The 17,164-nt window shown below is 66.0% G+C and overlaps 2 protein-coding genes across 5 annotated transcripts; one reads left to right on the forward strand and one right to left on the reverse strand.

Annotated features, from left to right (window-relative positions):
• The first annotated feature begins 378 nt into the window (after positions 1–378).
• On the forward strand, positions 379–16,201 carry SLC38A10 (solute carrier family 38 member 10). Of its 4 annotated transcripts, XM_040989788.1 has the most exons (18): positions 380–643; positions 1,635–1,752; positions 4,419–4,464; positions 4,864–4,957; positions 5,624–5,767; positions 5,871–5,995; positions 7,234–7,336; positions 7,772–7,954; positions 9,629–9,740; positions 9,889–9,995; positions 12,421–12,583; positions 12,735–12,908; positions 13,096–13,476; positions 13,582–13,656; positions 13,899–13,922; positions 14,611–14,772; positions 15,061–15,536; positions 15,576–16,201. In XM_040989788.1, the coding sequence occupies exons 1-18, from the start codon at positions 545–547 to the stop codon at positions 15,984–15,986; spliced, it is 2,997 nt and encodes a 998-aa protein (XP_040845722.1). In that variant the 5' UTR covers positions 380–544; the 3' UTR covers positions 15,987–16,201. The 4 variants fall into 4 exon arrangements, with proteins under 4 accessions (XP_040845720.1, XP_040845722.1, XP_040845719.1 ...); XM_040989786.1 differs by having other exon boundaries at positions 379–643; positions 9,632–9,740; positions 15,061–16,201; XM_040989785.1 differs by having other exon boundaries at positions 15,061–16,201.
• Positions 16,202–16,557: 356 nt separating this feature from the next.
• Positions 16,558–17,023, reverse strand: NDUFAF8 (NADH:ubiquinone oxidoreductase complex assembly factor 8). The gene is made up of 3 exons (XM_040989805.1): positions 16,940–17,023; positions 16,754–16,864; positions 16,558–16,684 (listed from the first exon to the last, which is right to left on the reverse strand). Exons 1-3 carry the CDS (start codon positions 17,021–17,023, stop codon positions 16,568–16,570), a joined length of 312 nt encoding a protein of 103 aa, XP_040845739.1. The 3' UTR covers positions 16,558–16,567.
• Positions 17,024–17,164: the final 141 nt, after the last annotated feature.

Raw genomic sequence — 17,164 nt, forward strand, 5'->3', positions numbered from 1 at the left:
CCGGGCCAGCGCAGCAGCCGGCGAGAGATCACCCTGATGCCCACTCCCTGTCCAAGCCCACAGCCCCGGCCCCGGGCAGCGGCTGCGCGACCCACGCAGGCCTCACGGGGAAGCGAGCCTCCCGTGCAGCCGCAGCCGCAACCGGCCCTCACACGGCCCGCCCCGCGCACGGCCCGCCCTGCAGCCCCCGCCGGACGTCACCGGGCCGGAAGCTGGCCTGCCCCGCCGGGGCCCCGCCCACCTCCGCTCCGCCTCTCATTGGCTCGCGTCCGGCCGAGCCCCGGCAGGCCTCGCCCGCCGCGGCTGCTTGGCTGGCTTCCAGCGAGCCCCGCCCCTGATGGCGTCATTTCCGGGCAGGGAGGCGGAAGGACGCGGGAGAGGGGCCGGCGCGCTGACCTGTTGCTGGGGCCTCCCGGCTCCGCGCTCCGCGCTTGGGGACTGCGAGCGGCGCTCCATGGGCGCCCGCCGGCCACGGGGCCCGACGGGGTCCGCCGGCTGAGCCCGCTCGCCCGCCGCCCGCCGTGCGGGACCCTAGCCCCGCACCATGACGGCCGCCGCCGCCTCCAACTGGGGGCTCATCACCAACATCGTCAACAGCATCGTGGGGGTCAGCGTCCTCACCATGCCCTTCTGCTTCAAGCAGGTGAGTCCGCGCGCCGTGACGCAGGGCTGGGCTCGCGGGGCACGTGGACCCGGACGTGGACCCGGACGCGGACACCTGCGGAAGGGCCCTTGGCCCCGGACGTGGACACCTGTGCCACGTCCAGGCTGTGGGGGCCCTTGGCCCCGGACGTGGACAGCTGTGCCACGTCCAGGCTGTGGGGGGCACAGACGGGCGCGCCCTGCCCCTGGAGGTCGCCCAGGAAGCGCAGCCTTGCAGCAGGAAGTGTGTGGCGCTGTGACATGTAGTTTTGTTAGTTATTTCATTTGAGCGTCAGACATGGAGAACCCCCATCTGCTGGCTCACTCTCCGAGTGGCTGAGCGGACGCGATGCCAGGAGCTTCTGCCAGGTCTCCCCCACGGGTGGAGGGCCTCGAGGCTTTGTTCTGTCCCCTGCTGCTTTCCCAGGCCCCGAGCAGAGAGCTGGATGGGAAGTGGAGCCACTGGGACTCAGGCCTGTGTCCACATGGGACACAGGTGCTGCGGGCTTGGCTCCCCTTCTAGGGACGGGGTCCACAGCCTCTCTGGGTGTGGCTGGGCAACTGCTGTTGTCAAGATGCGCTCTGTAAACTCACCTTGTGGCTCAGGGCTCACCCTTCACAGCGTCTGGTGCCCACTCGGCCTCGGCCTGGGTATGCCGTCACTGCTCGCTCTGTGGCTGGGCCACGGTTTGTGCAGCCGCCAGTCAAGACTGTCAGAATGTCGGTGGGTTTGGTTGGCTGGTGGAGGTGCTGTGTGTGCATGACCCCCCCCCCGGGTTGGTGGTGCCATGGCTGGGCACCTGGCTGGCATCTGACTGACCCATGAGGTGGGCGGCGGCATCCTTCTCAGTCTTTCCACACAACCTGCAATGGGCTGGATGGTGCCCGTGGCCACTGCTTCCAGGCAGCATGGGCCGGGTGGAGGGGCAGGCTGCGGAGGGGTGCGTGGGGAAGTGTGGGCCTGCGTCTCACGCGCCTGTCTCCCCATGCAGTGTGGCATCGTCCTGGGCGCCCTGCTGCTGGCCTTCTGCTCCTGGATGACACATGAGTCGTGCATGTTCCTCGTGAAGGCTGCCAGCCTCAGCAAGCGCAGGACCTATGCTGGCCTGGGTGAGCCCTGCGCTCGGTTCTTCCCCCGCTGCTTTGTCAGCTACTTCCTTCCCCATGTTCCGACCACGACGCACGGATCAGTGCTTCTGGCACCGTAAGATTTGTTTATTAGAAAGGTCAAGTTCACAGAGACAGTGAGAGAGACGTTGTGTCTGCTGGTTCGCTTCCCAGATGGCTGCACCGAGCAGGGCTGGCCCGGAGCCAGGAGCCAGGTGTCCCATGTGGATGCCAGGGCCCAGGGCTCAGGCCTTCCTCCACTCCCTCCCGGGCCACAGCAGAGACCTGAGCCGTGCCCACACCAGCTGCTACACCGCACTTTCAGCCCCGTGCCCACACCAGCTGCTACACCACACTGCCAGCCCCGTGCCCACACCAGCTGCTACACTGCACTGCCAGCCCCGTGCCCACACCAGCTACTACACCACACTGCCAGCCCCATGCCTGCACCAGCTGCTACACCACACTGCCAGCCCCGTGCCCGCACCAGCTGCTACACCACACTGCCAGCCCCATGCCTGCACCAGCTGCTACACCACACTGCCAGCCCCGTGCCCGCACCAGCTGCTACACCACACTGCCAGCCCCGTCCACTCCTCAAAGGCTTTTGGGCAGTGTTGTTTTTTAATGCAATTCTAGAAAATGGTTGGTAATTCACACTTTAGAACTCAGGTGACGTGGAGGGGGGTCTGTGGGCACAGGTTCCTGGCCGCAGAGTACATACCTGCCGCTGAGGGCACGTGGTCCTGGGACTGTCCAGTGCCTAGCCGCCCTCTGCTCCCACTCACTAGGCCCGTGCCCAGCCAGGTCCAGGTCGAGGGGTGCGCTGCCCCACCCCGCCTATCTCCTCCAGCTGCTGTCACGGGTCGTCGTTCCATCTGCCTTCATTCTCCCTCCTGGAACAGGTGTCTGGGTAGCTTGCCTGCAGGGTACACTCCTCCTCAGGGTTCTGCCCGTCCCAGCGTGGCCCTGGACGTTGGGCGTGGGTGCTGGTAGGCTGACAGGAGCCCAGGAGCCTTCCTGGCTGTGGCTAGCCGTGAAGGGGAGAGGGAATGGGTGGAGCCTGGGGGAGGGGTCTAGCAAAGCCCCAAGCTCCAGGCTGCTCCCACATTCAGTCAAGGCACCCACAGTCAGTTAGGGTGCCCACGGTCGTTCAGGGCAGCCGTGGTCTGTCACTACGCCCACAGTCAGTCAGGGCAGCCACAGTTGGTCACTACGCTCACAGTCGGTCAGGGTGCCCACAGTTGGTCAGGGCGCCCACAGTTGGTCAGGGCAGCCATGGTCAGTCACTATGCCCACAGTCGATCACTATGCCCACAGTCGGTCAGCACACTGTGCCCATGGTAGGTCAGGGAGCCCATGGTCGGTCACAGTGCTCTGCATGGTGCTGGCACGAAGTAGCAGCAGTGGCTTCTGCCTGGAGTGCCCAGGAGGCCTTATCAGTTAGCCCTGACCGTGACCCTGACCCAGCAGCCCCAGAGGACGTCCTGTGGGTTCCTGAACAGAGGCTGGCGGCAGGGCCCTGTGGACCGTGACTGGGGCTGGCCGTCTGGCTATTCTTGGAAAGCTCCTGAGAAGCCGGACCGGTTTGGCTAGATGGAGTCCCCAGCCTCTCCCTGTAGACCTGGGGTACGGCTGTGGAGTCCCAGGTGGAGCATGCTGACGCGAGCAGCCAGAGGCGCCTGGCACTGCCCCTACGCCTCCTTGGCTCCCAACCCCTGGCAGAGCTGCTCTCTGGGCCCCGGTGCTGTGGTTGAGCCCAGCTGGGCCGGCGGGTGCTCCACCACTGTGTGGCCCGTGGGCCGTGTGTGGGCCTAGGGCCAGCTGTTGGGTGAGGAGGTGGGTGCAGGGTTCCGTGCAGTCCTGGGGGGCTTGGGAAGTGGGGAAGCGCGCCCAGCTGGGCCGGTGGGCTGCATGACCATGTGGACTCTCCCTGCTTTTTTAAAGATGTGTACGTGATGAGGCAGAGGTACCAGGGAAGGGGGCGAGACCTTCGTTCATTCTCTGGGTCACTCCCCAAGTGGCTGCGGAAGCTGGGGTTGGGCGGTCCTCCACCGCGCTGCCAGCTGGGAGTCGGAGTGATGCATGGGGTGCCCCCGGCCCGGCTGGCCCGCGTCCCCGCCTCTGAGGGACAGGAGCCAAGGCAGGTCCTGCGTCGGAGCCGCTCAGAGCGACCTGCATGCGTCAGCTGTGTTCACTAACTGCTTGTGCTAGGTTTTGAATTTTTTTAAAAGATTTATTTATTTTTGCTGGAAAGTCAGATTTACATGGAGATGGAGAAACAGAAAGATCTTCGGAACTGAGCCGATCCGAAGGCAGGAGCCGGAGCCTGTTCCGGGACTCCCACGTGGGCGCAGGGTCCCCAGGCTTTGGGCCGTCCTCTGCTGTTCTCCCAGGCAGGGAGCTTCAGATAGCAAGTGGAGCAGCTGGGACTCAAACCCGCACCCATATGAGATATGGACACTACGGGTGGGGGATTGGCCAGCATGCCGGCCTGTTTCTCACTTTACTGAGTGGAACCCCACCTCATGTTGCTGTCTTGCTCTATGACTGGGGGACAGAGGAGCTCGTGGGCGGGGGGCTAAAGCCCCTGTGAGGCCCGCAGGAGCCCGGCTGCGCGGGGTGTGCCCGGGCCGCGCTGACTGGGCGTGTCTCCCCCTGCCCCGCAGCATTGCACGCGCATGGGAAGGCAGGGAAGATGCTCGTGGAGACCAGGTAAGGGCTTGGGTGCGGGGTGGGGTGCCGGGGGGGTGTTCTGAAGAGCTGCCCTACCCCGTGGTGCCCTGCTCCATGACCCCTCAAGGGCTTCACGTGGAGGACAAGACCTGACAGATGCAAGCTTGGGGGTCCGGGGTCTGCGAGCAGCTCCCTGTCCCCATGCTGCCACATTCGCCTCCTCTGAGTCAGGGCTCAAGATGACGGTGTGCGGGCAGCGGCACTTGCAGGCTTCTGAATTAGACGCAGACCTGCGAGGTGGGAGGCCGCGGCTGGGGTTCCCCTACCTGCCTGATGCTGCAGGGCCTGTTGGGTTCCATCCTGCGTCCGCGAGGGGCAGCCTGGGGTGGTGGGACCCCGGCTCCTTGCTCCGCGTCCCACGTGTCCCTGCTTCCCCAGCATGATCGGGCTGATGCTGGGCACCTGTATTGCCTTCTATGTCGTCATCGGTGACCTCGGCTCCAGCTTCTTTGCTCGACTGTTTGGGTTCCAGGTGAGGCGGTGCACTTGGTCACTGCTGCGGCAGCTCCGCTGAGCCACACTCTGCCATGGGAGCTGGGTCGGGGAGGCTTGCCTTGCTGTCCCCAGGGTGCTGCTGCCCAGTGCTGGCAGAGGGAGTATGAGCCCGGGGCCAGCCCCTGGCCGGGCAGGAACACTGGGAACCTCAGAGGGACGCACAGGGGATCACCTCGGTCCAGTCTGCGTGCCAGCCAGGACTGGCTGGGCCGGGAGCCTCAGGCTCCATCCGGTCTGCCATGTGGGGTGGTGCAGGCTCTTGGGCCGTCGTCCCCTGCCTTCCAGGTGCAGTAGCTGAGGCCAGGTCAGGGCCAGGTCAGGGCCAGGGCCAGCGTTCTGAGCGGTGCCTGATGTGCACTGCGCCCCGCACCTGTCCCGGGATCCTGTGTGGCTTCTAGGCTGAGCACCCTTCCTGGAGGTCACTTTGGAAGGGACCTTGGCAGGGCTGTCAGGGTCTAAGGGAGCCCTGGATCCCCTGCTCTGCTACAGCCTGTCTCATCCAGCACTGGCCTGGGCCCCTGAGGCTCCCATGCACTGTGCAGTCAGAGCCCTGCGGTGGGTAGGGCCCTGCCAGAGGACAGCTCAGCACGGGGCCGTGTGTTCTCGGCGCCTCTGACCCTTGGTGCCCGGCGCTGCCTGGCAGGTGACGGGCACCTTCCGCGTGCTGCTTCTCTTCGCTGTCTCGCTCTGCATTGTGCTGCCGCTCAGCCTGCAGAGGAACGTCATGGCCTCCGTCCAGTCCTTCAGCGCCATGGCCCTCATCTTCTACGCCATCTTCATGGGTGTGGTGAGTGCCACGAGAGGTCCCGACGGCCCACCCGCACCCCTGCTGCAGCACCCACACCCCCGGTGCTGACCTGCCCCCTCCTGTCCCCTCTGTCCCTCTGCAGATGGTTCTGTCCTCATTCAAGCACGGCCTCTTTGGCGGGCAGTGGCTGCGGCGCGTCAGCTATGTGCGCTGGGAAGGTGTCTTCCGCTGCATCCCCATCTTTGGCATGTCTTTCGCCTGTCAGTCGTAAGTGCTCTGCCCTTGACCGTGGGGAGCCACTTCCCTGGGGAGAGGGTCTACTAGACCCACTGGGCCGTGTTGCCGGGCCTCCTTGCACGACTGTCTGCCAAGGTCCCTGCGAGTGGCTGTTGTGGAGAACCTGGGGCCTTGAAGACCCAAGTGGAAGTCGCCAATGTCAGCTACAGGTTGCTGTGCAGTGGTGTGAGAGTGTGTGCATGGGTGTGTCACCCAGCATGAGAATGCTAGTGAGGGGTGTGCAAGCATGTGAGAATGAGGGAGTGTGTGCACAGAGTGTGTGTGAGGGAGTGTGTGCACACAGCTCTGTGAGTGTGAGGAGTGTGTGCACACAGCTCTGTGAGTGTGAGGAGTGTGTGCACACAGCTCTGTGTGTTTGTGTATGCGGGAGTGTGCACACAGCTGTGTGAGTGTACGGACAGGCATGTTGGGAGCGTTGTGGGTTTGTGGGAGAATGCGCACAGACAGGGCCTGTGGGGGAGTGGCTTTCTACTGTCATAGCAACTTGTGTCAGCCGGCTGAGCAGAGCTGCGGACGTGGTGCCTTTGGCATCAAGCTGGCACCATGGCCTCCTACCCTGCCCGCTGTGGCCAGTGGGTGTGGCCGACCAGCGGGGGACGGCTGCAGCCTTGTCTGAGGCGCCACTCAGGCCTCCTTACCGGGGTCGCCCGGCATATTCTGGCCTTCCCAGCTGAGGTCCCCATGTCCCTGGGTACTGCGTACTCGCTATCCACCTGTTTGGCCACAATAAACCGCGGTCGGACAAGCTCGTGGCCTGGGGTGGCTGTTGGTGCTCTTGGAAGCTTGGAGTCCATAGCTACCCCTGTGCCTCCCCACCCCTGCAGAGCACCCCCCTGTGTGCCTCCCCACCCCTGCAGCGTGCATCCGTGGTCCCTCTGCTGCCTCCCCCTCCAGAGGGCTGGAATATGGTCCCCTCTGCCCCGGCAGAGAGCCTTCCAGACTTAGGCAGATGGGTAAGCAGGAGCCTGGGTCTCCACTGCTGGCACCTGCAACTAGGCTGAGGGCGTGGTCAGCTCGGGGAAGCTCGAGCTGGCCCAGGCTGTGAGGCTGCAGGGGCGGGTGGGGCCTGGCCAGCCTTCCTCTGGCTCTGCCATTGCCCTGCTGGCCTGGCAGGACGGGCCCTGATACTGTGCTGAGCGGGGGTGCCCCCAGTGGGTGGGGCACGCGTCCACGTCCTAGCGTGCTGGCCCTAGCCCTGTCCCCCACAGCCAGGTCCTGCCTACCTACGACAGCCTGGACGAGCCGTCGGTGAAGACCATGAGCTCCATATTCGCCTCCTCGCTCAACGTGGTCACCACCTTCTATGTCCTGGTGCGTGCCCTCCCCCGCAGCGCTGGGCCCGCGCTATGGGCTCCCATCCCACACTGCATCACGGCTCTCTGTAGCCGCTCTGCCATGCCCTGTGGACAGGTTTATCTGTCTATGCATGTGACAGCTGCCAGCTCCCACCCCAGTACCCACAGGAGCAGGGCTGGGCACAGTGACAGCCAGGAGCTCCCGCGGGCTCTCCCGTGTGGGTGCGGGGGCCCAGCACTCAAGCTGTTGCTCCCAGGGCATCTCAGCAGGGTGCTGCTTGCAAGTGCAGCAGCCGGCACATGAACCCCCTGGATGCTGGGGTCCTAGGGCAGCCGCTTAGCTCAGCAAGCCCCAACATGAACCCCCTGAGGGGGCTGGGTACACTCTGGAGGCCCCTGCCCGGCCCTGGGGCCCAGCAGGCGAGTGTTCATGGCAGCTCATCCCCGCTAGGTGGGCTTTTTTGGTTACGTCAGCTTCACGGAGGCCACGGCTGGCAACGTGCTGCTGCACTTCCCCTCCAACCTGGTGACCGAGATGATCCGAGTGGGCTTTGTGATGTCCGTGGCCGTGGGCTTCCCCATGATGATCCTGCCGTGCAGGCAGGCACTCAACACGCTGCTGTTTGAGCAGCAGGTGAGTCTCCAGGCGTGCTACTGGGGGCCGTCGGGGGTCGCCGGGCGTGCTGCTGGGGGCCGTCGGGGTCGCCGGGTGTGCTGTCAGCCGGGCGTGCTGCTGGGGGCCGTCGGGGGTCGCCAGGGCATGCTGCTGGGGGCCGTCGGGGGTCGCTGGGTGTGCTGGCTGGGGGCCGTCGGTGGTTGCCGGGGGGTGCTGTCGGGGGTCGCTGGGTGTGCTGGCTCTGTTACCTGTAAACAAGCCTCGCCCAAAACCACACCTGTCTGTGAGCTCCGAGTTAGAGCTCTTCTGCCAGATGGCGTCCGTGGCCGGGCCAGGGCCGGGTCACTCCCACGCGGCCTCCATGGCCAGGCTGGGCCAGGCTGGAGCCAGGCACCCTTGCAGGTCTCCCATGCAGGGACCTGAGCCCTGGGGTCGTCCTCTGCTGCTTTCTCAGTATGTGAGCAGGCTGCTGGATGGCAAATGAGCAGCTGGCACTGGAACCAGTGTCAACATGGGTATGCTTCACCCAGTTACTGTGCCACATTGCTGGTCTCTTAAGATGAAACCATTCTGTATAAGTTTAAAAAAAAGAAACAATTTTGGAAAGTAGCCCAGAATAGGGGGCTGGAGGCCCGGGAGCCTTCAGCTGGGCCTTGGTCATGGTGACGTTGCAGCCAGCCCCTGGTCTGTACTCGGGCAGGGCACGAGGTAGGTCTGGCTGGTGCTGGCAGGGAGTGTGGACAGTGCCAGGTCCAGCAGCCAGTCCCCTGCTGTGGCTGTAGCCATTGGGGTCTGAGAGCTTGGTCTGCCGTTTACTCGCTGCTGTGTACTCACTGTGGGGACTCGGGGGTGGCCGGGACGTGTGTTCCCTTGAGCTGCTTCCCAGGCTCCCCCCGCCTGTCCTGTGGCGCCCCAGCTGGTCTGTGGCTGGCCAGGGCAGGGTGCAGGGCACTGGGACGCTAGCTGTCCAGCTGGGGGAATGTGTTCTTAGCAGTAGAGGGGGTGAAGCGGCTGCTGCCCTGCCATCTGGTCCTCTGGCCTTTGCTGAACGCTTCCTTCAGCAAGGCTCTGCTGCCTTACCCTTTACCCGGCCTCACGGAGACGCTCGCTGCTGTGTCGGGATGGGGAGTGTCCGTCTCATGGCAACAATGTCTGATGTGGTCGTGCTGGGCATGTCTGTGGGCCAGTCTGGGGGCCCTGGCAGAAAGGAGGTGGCCGCCCCTGTGTCCTGTTAGTGGGGTGTTCTGTGTAGATTCGTGGGCATTCTGCTCTGGAAGGTTCTGCAGTGTCTCCTAGACTCGCTGTCTGAATCAGTCAGTCCTCAGGAGGTGCTCCTGGTGGAGAGGGAGTTGTGTGCACACCTTGCCTGTGTACCTGTGTCTGTGTGTGCACCTTGCCTGTGCACACCCGTGTCTGTGTGTGCACCTTGCCTGTGTACCTGTGTCTGTGTGTGCACCTTGCCTGTGCATACCCGTGTCTGTGTGTGCACCTTGCCTGTGCACACCCGTGTCTGTGTGTGCACCCGTGTCTATGTGTTCAGTCTGAGCCTGTGTGCACACCCGTGTCTGTGCACAGCTGTGTCTACCCAGCGGTGGTGCTGGCCTGCCAGGTGAGCTCCCGGCTGGCACTGCTAGGAGAGGGAGGGGAGGGCGGCGCCGTGCCCGGCGTCCACATGCACGTCTTCCCTCGCAGCAGAAGGACGGCACTTTCGCTGCCGGAGGCTACATGCCGCCGCTGCGGTTCAAGGCGCTGACTCTCTCAGTGGTGTTTGGGACCATGCTCGGCGGCATCATGATCCCCAACGGTAAGAGGGGGCCCCCACACCCCATCTTGCTTCTCTTGCCACGAGAAAGGCAGGGGTCCGTGCTTGGCTCCTGGCCCGGGCCAGTCTGTGGACACTCCTCTCCCCGCCTCCCCGGCCCCTCACCCACCTGCCGCTCTGTCCTCCCCAGTGGAGACTGTGCTGGGCCTCACGGGCGCCACCATGGGAAGCCTGATCTGCTTCATCTGCCCAGCTCTGATCCACAGGAAGATCCACAAGCACGCATTCTCCTCGCAGGTGGGCCGGGGGCTTGGCTGTCCTGCCACGTGGGGCTGCGACCGTGCTGCCAGTGGGTGGGAGAGCTGGTGCCCTGGTCAGCTCCCAGTGTTGCCTAGTTTGACCATGGTTTCTTCCTTCCTGCGGTCCCGGGGGCTCCCCCGTGACACCCGGCAGCGTCAGCCTGTGGGGAGGCTGCTGGGAGCTATGGCTGCCATGACGGGCTGGGTGTTGAGGCCACAGCCCCTCATCCGCCAGTGATGAGCAGGCAGGCGGTTACAGAGTGTTGGCCCTCTCTGTCCCAGCTCCATTGGCGTGGCGCTTGGTCCTAGGGTCGTGGTCACAGGAATCCTGTGTACTGCCCGGCGTGCTCCTGGTGCCCAGGTTCCTGGCTGCTCCGCTCCTGGCACACAGCCTGATCCCTCTGCTTCTGTCAGAATCAGGCTCTGCTGTCCACGGTCCCCAGGCCTGCCTTCACTTACATCCCAGGCAGCTGTTCTGTGCAGCTGCCCCCCCGGAGCTGGGGCTGCCGGGAAGCCTCTGCTGCTGGCCCCTGGTACCCACTGTGAGCATGAGACCCTGGGCAGGACTGAGGCATGCCAGGAAGGAGTGGCTGGCTGTGCCAGCAGCTTTTTCCTCCCAAGACTGATTTATCTGGGAACATTGTGACACAGTGGATCAAGGTGGTGGCATTACCTAGGGGTGCCAGTTTGGGTTCCAGCTGCATCACTTCTGATGCAGGCAATTTGTTTTCTTGTTTGAAATGCAGAATTACTTCCTGAAGGAGAGGCGGGGCCTAGGGAGCAGATAGGGCATCAGGAGTTCAGTCTTCCATCCTCTGGGTCACTCCGCAAATGGCCACGGTTCCTGTGGCTGGGCCACGCTCAAGCTGGGAGGCAGCAACTCCATCACCAGTAGGCTCCGCGTGGTCACACCTCAGGACCGTGGCTGGGCACACAGCATTAGGGGCGTGGTCTCCCCGTGTCCGGTAGGCTCATCAGAATGCTGGCCCTGGCCCACAGGTGGTAGGCGTGGCAGCACCCCACGACGGCTGGGCAGCTGAGGGCCCTGGGTGACCTGGAGAAGTGGCCCTTGGAGCCCCAGGGTCTGGCAGGGGCCGAGGACTTGGTGCACTGTGCCCTGCAGGCAGCAGGGGGCACAGTGTGGCTGTGGGAAGGGGCAGGGTGGGCCTGTGGGAAGGTTTGGGTCACACTAGTTGCTGAGCCTCTGCCCCAGGGTTTGGGGTTCATGTGCAGGGTTCCTGGTCGGCCACAAGGCTGGTGTGCGCGCTCCTGGCCGTCCCCAAGGTAGGTCCTGGACTAGGAGCTGGGTGCTCTGGTCTGGAGTTCCTCTAGGGCAGGGACCGGCCTGGTTCTGGCTCTGAGTAGGTGGGTAGGACTTGCCGTGCCCTGGACGGTGGCTTCGGGGGCCACAGGACCTGCCATGTGCTCTGCTGGTGGCTGTGCACCAGATGCGGTTCTGAAGTTTTATCTCCCAGAACAGTGGGTCTGGCCTGCTTTCTCTTTTGTTGGCCTTGTCACAGCCTAGGTGTGTCCATCTCTAGGGGGGTGTGGGTTAACTGAGCACCGTGGGCCTGGTGCTGCTTGCACAGCTGGGCAGATGGGAGCCGCTTCCTTCTTGCTTACACTCCACCAGCTGTGGCCCACGTGGACTGGGGTCTGCATCTGCCCACTGAAGCCCACGTGGACTAGGCGGGTCAGCTCCGCTTACTATGGCCCACATGGACTGGGGGCTGGCCCCGTCTGCTGGGACCCAGGGGCTGCTCCAGGCTCAGTTCCGGGTAGCAGGGTGGGTGCCCACGCTGCCTGCTCTGCTCTGGAGGGCACACAGCATCATGGGTTGGCAGCTGCTGCTGTGAGGCAGTCTGCTCTGTCTCGTTCCCCACTGCACCCTGGGCACGACCCTGGGCCCCTCTTGCTGGGCAGCTGTGCCATCATCCCTCTGCTCTGTCCAGCGTGGCCACTGCTGGACCTTGAGGCACGCTGGGCCTGGCCTGTGGCACTATTGCAGGCGTGGGTTTTGGGGTAACTGAGCAGGAGCCACCTAGCTTGTCCTCCTGGAAGCTCACGCCCTGCACTGCTTGGCCAGCTGTGGGAGCAGCCAGCGTGGCTGGAGCTGCTGGGGGCTCCTCTGGGGCAGGCCCCTGAGCAAGGAGGCACCTGCTGGGTTAGGGGGCTGGAGCCCTCTCCTTGCTCCTGCCTCCCATTGCGTTCTGCAGCCCCAGTGCTCTGTGTGTTGAAGTGTGGACCAGATCCCTTCCAGCTGGCAGCCAGCTGGCAGCCAGCTGGTGCCCCCACGTATTTCATGTGCAACCCTGCCCCAGGCTCCTCTCATGCCATGGCTGCTGGTGCCATGGCCCCCGGCTGATGGGTCCTCACAGGCAGCTTTGTGCCCGTGACCATGCATGGGGCTCCGTCTCACACAGGTGGTGCTGTGGGTCGGCCTGGGCGTCCTGGTAGTCAGCACACTCACTACTCTGTCTGTGAGTGAGGAGGCGCCGGTGGACTTGGCGAGGGCAGCTGCAGGTGATCCGCCGGGAGAGGCTGCTGGCGGCGTGAAGGCCAAGGAGGACGCGGCCCGGCTCGCAGGTGGGTGCTGGCCTGGGCAGCATGCACGCCTGGGCGGGCTGTGAGCTGCGTGGCTTCGCGCGCCCCCTGGTGGAAGTCGTCGGCATCGCAGGGCGGGCGGCCCCAGCCGCGAGCCACCGGACATGCGGTCAGCGGGGGTGTCTGCTCACAGTCCAGGACCCCGTCGTGGACGGGGCTGTGGCCGAGGATAGCCGGCAGAAGCCGAAGCTGCCCGAGGGGCGAGGGGAGCCAGAGCAGGCCCAGATCAAGGGTCCCGTGGACGTGCCCGATGGAGTGGACACCAAGGAGAGGCTGGAAGCCGCCCAGCTGGACCGCCCGGAGCAGGGTGAGGCTGAGGCTGTGGTTCGTGGCAACACTCGGGCCGAGTCTGGTTTCAGCCTTGCTGCTGGAGCTGGTCCTCCCCGCTGTCCCTTGGGCCATAGCACCTGCGATGGGAGTCTGCCTGCGGGGAGGGGCCCAGTCAGGGTGGCTAGTAGGGGGTCCTCACCCACCCCGCCATTGGTGACCCACAGGTGTCGCTGTGCCTTTGGGTGAGGCCCACCGCCACGAGCCGCCTGTCCCCCACGACAAGGTGGTAGTGGACACTGGGGAAGATCAGGAAGGACCCGAGGGGAACAAAGTGCCCTCCCAGCTCATAGGGGCACGGGCTGTGGCCCCGGAGCAGCAGCAGCGGGAGCCTGAGGTACCAGCGGCCGGGGAGGAAGTGGGCCATGTCCTGGAAGGTCCCCAGAAAGTTCCAGAAGCAAATGGTCAGCCCGTTGTCCAGCCTATGAAGGAGGATCCGGGGCCCCAAGCAGCAGCCTCTGAGGAGCGGGCTTTGGCAGCAAGAGCAGGGGCGAAGGCAGAGGCTGTTGCCGCTCGAAGCCTGCAGGAGCCTGCAGACAGTGACCCTGGTGGGTGGCGGACACTCCTGGCGGGGTGGGGGAGCCCCAGGGGCCTGTCACACAGGGGCAAGGTTAACCCAGGTGAGTGACCCTGCTTTGCATCTGTGGGTACAGGTGTGCCTGCCGAAGGACCAGCACCTGCACAGCAGGCCGACGTGGGCGGGGAGCACGCGGGCAGCAAGCTGGAGGGTAAGCCGGGGGACCTGCCGCCCAGGAGCTGCGAGTGGCCACCCTGTGCCCAGCTGCCACTGGTCTGTGTGCTGACCTCCTTGGCACCTGCAGGGAGTGGGGGTGGCTGCAGGGCCCTGGTCCTCAGGGCTCCCCGGGGGCGTCTCTGGCTGCCCTGCCTTCATGCTGTCTCCCTCCTGCTGTCCTCTGACTGCCTTCTGTCTCTCGCTCTCTTCCCTGCCTGCCTGGGACGGGACATGCAGCTGAAATTAAAAAGATCGTGGCAGGTATGCGGGCTTCCTGATGTCCTTTCAGCCAGGGCCCCCACGTCACCCTGTGCTCGAGACAGCTCCACCCCTCCTGCAGCCTGTCCCCACGGGCTCTATCTGCCCCAGGCGGGTTCCTGCTGGATGCGGGGGCTGCTCATCCCCTCCCCCAGCCTTCCTGTGGGTGGGGGCTGCACAGCAGGAGTTACCTGCCCGTGCTGTGCCTCTGACCTCTGTGCGATCGGCCATGGGCTCCCTGCATGGGAGGGGGCTGCAGGAGACCCTGTGGCAGCAGGGGCCCTGCTCCTGATGGAGCTTACTGCCAGTGAAAACTGGACTGAGCCCTGTCCAGGGTTGAGTGGCCTCGGGTCCAGGATGGCTCCCCTGGTCCCAGCAGCTTCCAGGCACCCTTGCCCACCAGGTCCCTGTGTGTGTGGCAGTGCTGGCCTGGCCACACAGGTGCCCCTGCCGTAAAGTTCTGGTTGTCACTGGTTCCCACCATGGGACTCCAGTGTTCCTCTCATGCTTGCCAGCGCAGGGGCCGGGGCCAATGCCTACGCCCCAGCTCACTCGTTCCCTGGCTGGAGTTGGGATGGGCGCTGGCCCCTGGGCATTCCAGAGGGTGTCCTGGGGCCCAGCTCCCAAGCCCAGGTGAGTGTGAGGGACGGAGGCCTGGTGGCAGCCCCCTGACGCTGGTCTCCCACCTCAGACGCAGGCCGGGCCGAGATGCTGGAGCATGCCGTGCTGCTGCAGGTCATCAAGGAGCAGCAGGTGCAGCAGAAGCGACTGCTGGAGCAGCAGGAGAAGCTGCTGGCCGTCATAGAGGAGCAGCACAAGGAGATCCACCAGCAGAGGCGGGGCGACGAGGAGGGTGGGTCCCGGCAGGGCGGGGGGGGGGGGTCCCGGGAGGGCGGGGGGGGGTCCCGGCAGGGCGGGGGGGGTCCCGGGAGGGCGGGGGGGGGGGTCCCGGCAGGGCGGGGGGGGGTCCCGGGAGGGCGGGGGGGGGTCCCGGCAGGGTAGAGGGGGGGGTCCCGGCAGGGCGGGGGGGGTCCCGGCAGGGTAGAGGGGGGGGTCCCGGCAGGGCGGGGGGGTCCCGGCAGGGTCCGGGGGGGCCTGCCAGGTGACCTATGCTGGCTGAGCTGGCGACTTCTGTTTGCAGTGGATGCACAGGCTGAACCCGGGGCTGCCGTGCCCGCAAGCCAGGAGGAGGCCCCCGCAGGCCAGGCGGGAGAGACGGTGGAGCAGCACCCTTCGCAGCCCGCTGTACCCGGGGAGCTGGAGCACAAGGGGGCCATCAGCAGAGAGCAGGCGGGCGCCCCCGACTCAGAGCCCCAGGCAGCCCAGGCCAGGCCTGCAGAAAGCTGGAAGGATGCCGGGAAGGCTGGCGCTGTGCAAGAGCAGCAGGTGCTGGGGCCGGACGCTGCTGGGCCTGGGGGCCCGCCTGCACAGAGCCAAGACACCGCGGGTGAGGGAGCCCCGGAGAGGAAGAGGTCTGGGAAGGAGGCAGGCAGGCCTGCGGCCGGGGCAGAGGGAGACCGCAGGGGCCCGCTCAAGCAGCCCAGGCCGACTGGCCCAGCCCTGGTGCCTGGAGTGCGCCCATCCAGCAGGTCGGAGGCTGTGGCCCCTCAGCCCCAGGCTGCACTGGGCCTGCCAGAGCAGCCGCCTGTGCCCCAGGTCGGACAGGAGGACCAGCAGCCGGGCCAGGGTGGTGCCCAGGAGGTGCCCGGTGGGGGTCATGCCCCCGCCCAAGAGCAGGCCAGGGCCAGGGTCACTGCTGCCCAGGACTCTAAGCCAAGACTGGAGCCAGGGCCTGGACCTGAGGACAAGCAGCCTGACACCACCAGACCCAACCAGGGCCTGAAAGCACAGGCGGGCGTTGACCTGCGGAGAAGGCGGGACCTGGGCCACGGTGAGCCCGCTGCCAGGGACCGAGTTGTGCTCAGCTTCCACGACCTGCCCGACGTCAGGGGCAACAACTTACACGGCGCCCTGGATACGCAGCTCCGCCAGGCTGCGGGGGCATCGCTGCACGTGGTGCAGAGCCGGCAGCTCAGCCAGTGGCCCCGGGCCCCGGAGGAGGCCTGAGCCTCTAGCACTCCAGGCTTCCTGTCAGCTGGGTGCTCGCCCTGCGTCACCAGGACCTGTCCAGCGGCCACGCTGTGCTCCTACCCAAAGGACGGTGCCCCCTGCCCTCTGACCAGTGTCCACTGGGGCTAGACTGGCTGGCCCTGCAGCCTCCCAAGCAGCTGACCACGGGCCCAGCAGAGGGCGGGAATGGCTCAATAAACGCTTCTGCTCCACCTGCGTTCTTGGGGTGCTGTGGGCACAGCAGGCGGTCATCCTGCCGGCCGCACTCCCCGGGAGTAGACCTGGGGCTGCCTGCCTCAGGCCAGGACCTTCCCGCCTGCCTGCGGGAGCCAAGGCCGGGCCCAGCTTCACGTGAAGCCCTGGGGAGCGGGCAGGGTTGGCACAGCCACCCTTTACCCCCCTGGCTTGATGAAGCAGCTGCAAGATGAAAGCGGCCCGACGTGGCTACCAGCTGGCCCCGGGGGGCTGCGCGGAGACCCCGTGCCTGCACCGCAGGGCGGCAGGCGGGGTGCTGCGCGGGCGCCAGAGGGGCAGTGCCGAGGGTGACCGCGAGTGACCTGCCGCGCGGGAGCTTTCCATCATTTATTTGCACGAGTGGACGCGGCGCCCGGCAGGGGTCGAGGCGGGGTCCGGGTGTCCACGCGCTCGGCTGCGCGGGGGAGCGGCGGGCGGCCTCCGGGCGGCGTCCTGCTGGCCTGCAAGGGAGGGCGTCCGCTCGCTGGGGAGGCCGGGCCCGCCGCCCGCCCCGCGCCCCGCGCACCTACCGCGGCCGCCACGCAGCTCCTCAGGGCCTCGAACTCGCGCGCGCACAGGTCCCTGCCGAGGCGGCCGCCCGGGGCCGTGGACGCCCGCACGCACCGGCCGTAAGCCGCGGCCTGCGGAGGGACGCGCAGTGAGCAGGCCCGCCCCGCACCTCGGCCCCGCCGCCCCGCCCCAGCCTCCGCCCGCACCTCCGCCCCGCAAGCCGCCAGGCGCTCGGGGAACGAACGCAGCCGACTCCGCACGCGCTCCCACACCGCCCGGTCCGCCGGCATCTTGACCCGTCCTCTTCCGGCGTCCCGCGGCGTGATAGGCCTGCGCTCCCACCTCGAGCGTCTGCGATTGGCTGCTGTCCTCGTCTGTTTCTGGGTCGGGAGTTCGGATTGGCTCAGGCTCAAGTTGTTTACGAGGCTGCG

The sequence above is a fragment of the Ochotona curzoniae genome, unplaced genomic scaffold (assembly GCF_017591425.1).
Source record: "Ochotona curzoniae isolate NIBS_2020 unplaced genomic scaffold, NIBS_Ocur_1.0 contig_523, whole genome shotgun sequence".
NCBI lineage: Eukaryota > Metazoa > Chordata > Mammalia > Lagomorpha > Ochotonidae > Ochotona > Ochotona curzoniae.

Bases quoted from the DNA above. Each gene is read 5' to 3' on its own strand.
- SLC38A10 (XM_040989785.1), top strand. From the start codon at position 545: ATGACGGCCGCCGCCGCCTCCAACTGGGGGCTCATCACCAACATCGTC. The intron at 9,741-9,888 runs GTAAGAGGGGGC...TGTCCTCCCCAG, and splicing joins CGGCATCATGATCCCCAACG to TGGAGACTGTGCTGGGCCTC. The intron at 14,773-15,060 runs GTGGGTCCCGGC...TTCTGTTTGCAG, and splicing joins GAGGCGGGGCGACGAGGAGG to TGGATGCACAGGCTGAACCC.
- NDUFAF8 (XM_040989805.1), bottom strand. From the start codon at position 17,023: ATGCCGGCGGACCGGGCGGTGTGGGAGCGCGTGCGGAGTCGGCTGCGT. The intron at 16,865-16,939 runs GTGCGGGCGGAG...GTCCCTCCGCAG, and splicing joins TGGCGGCTTGCGGGGCGGAG to GCCGCGGCTTACGGCCGGTG. The intron at 16,685-16,753 runs GTAGGTGCGCGG...CCTCCCTTGCAG, and splicing joins GGAGCTGCGTGGCGGCCGCG to GCCAGCAGGACGCCGCCCGG.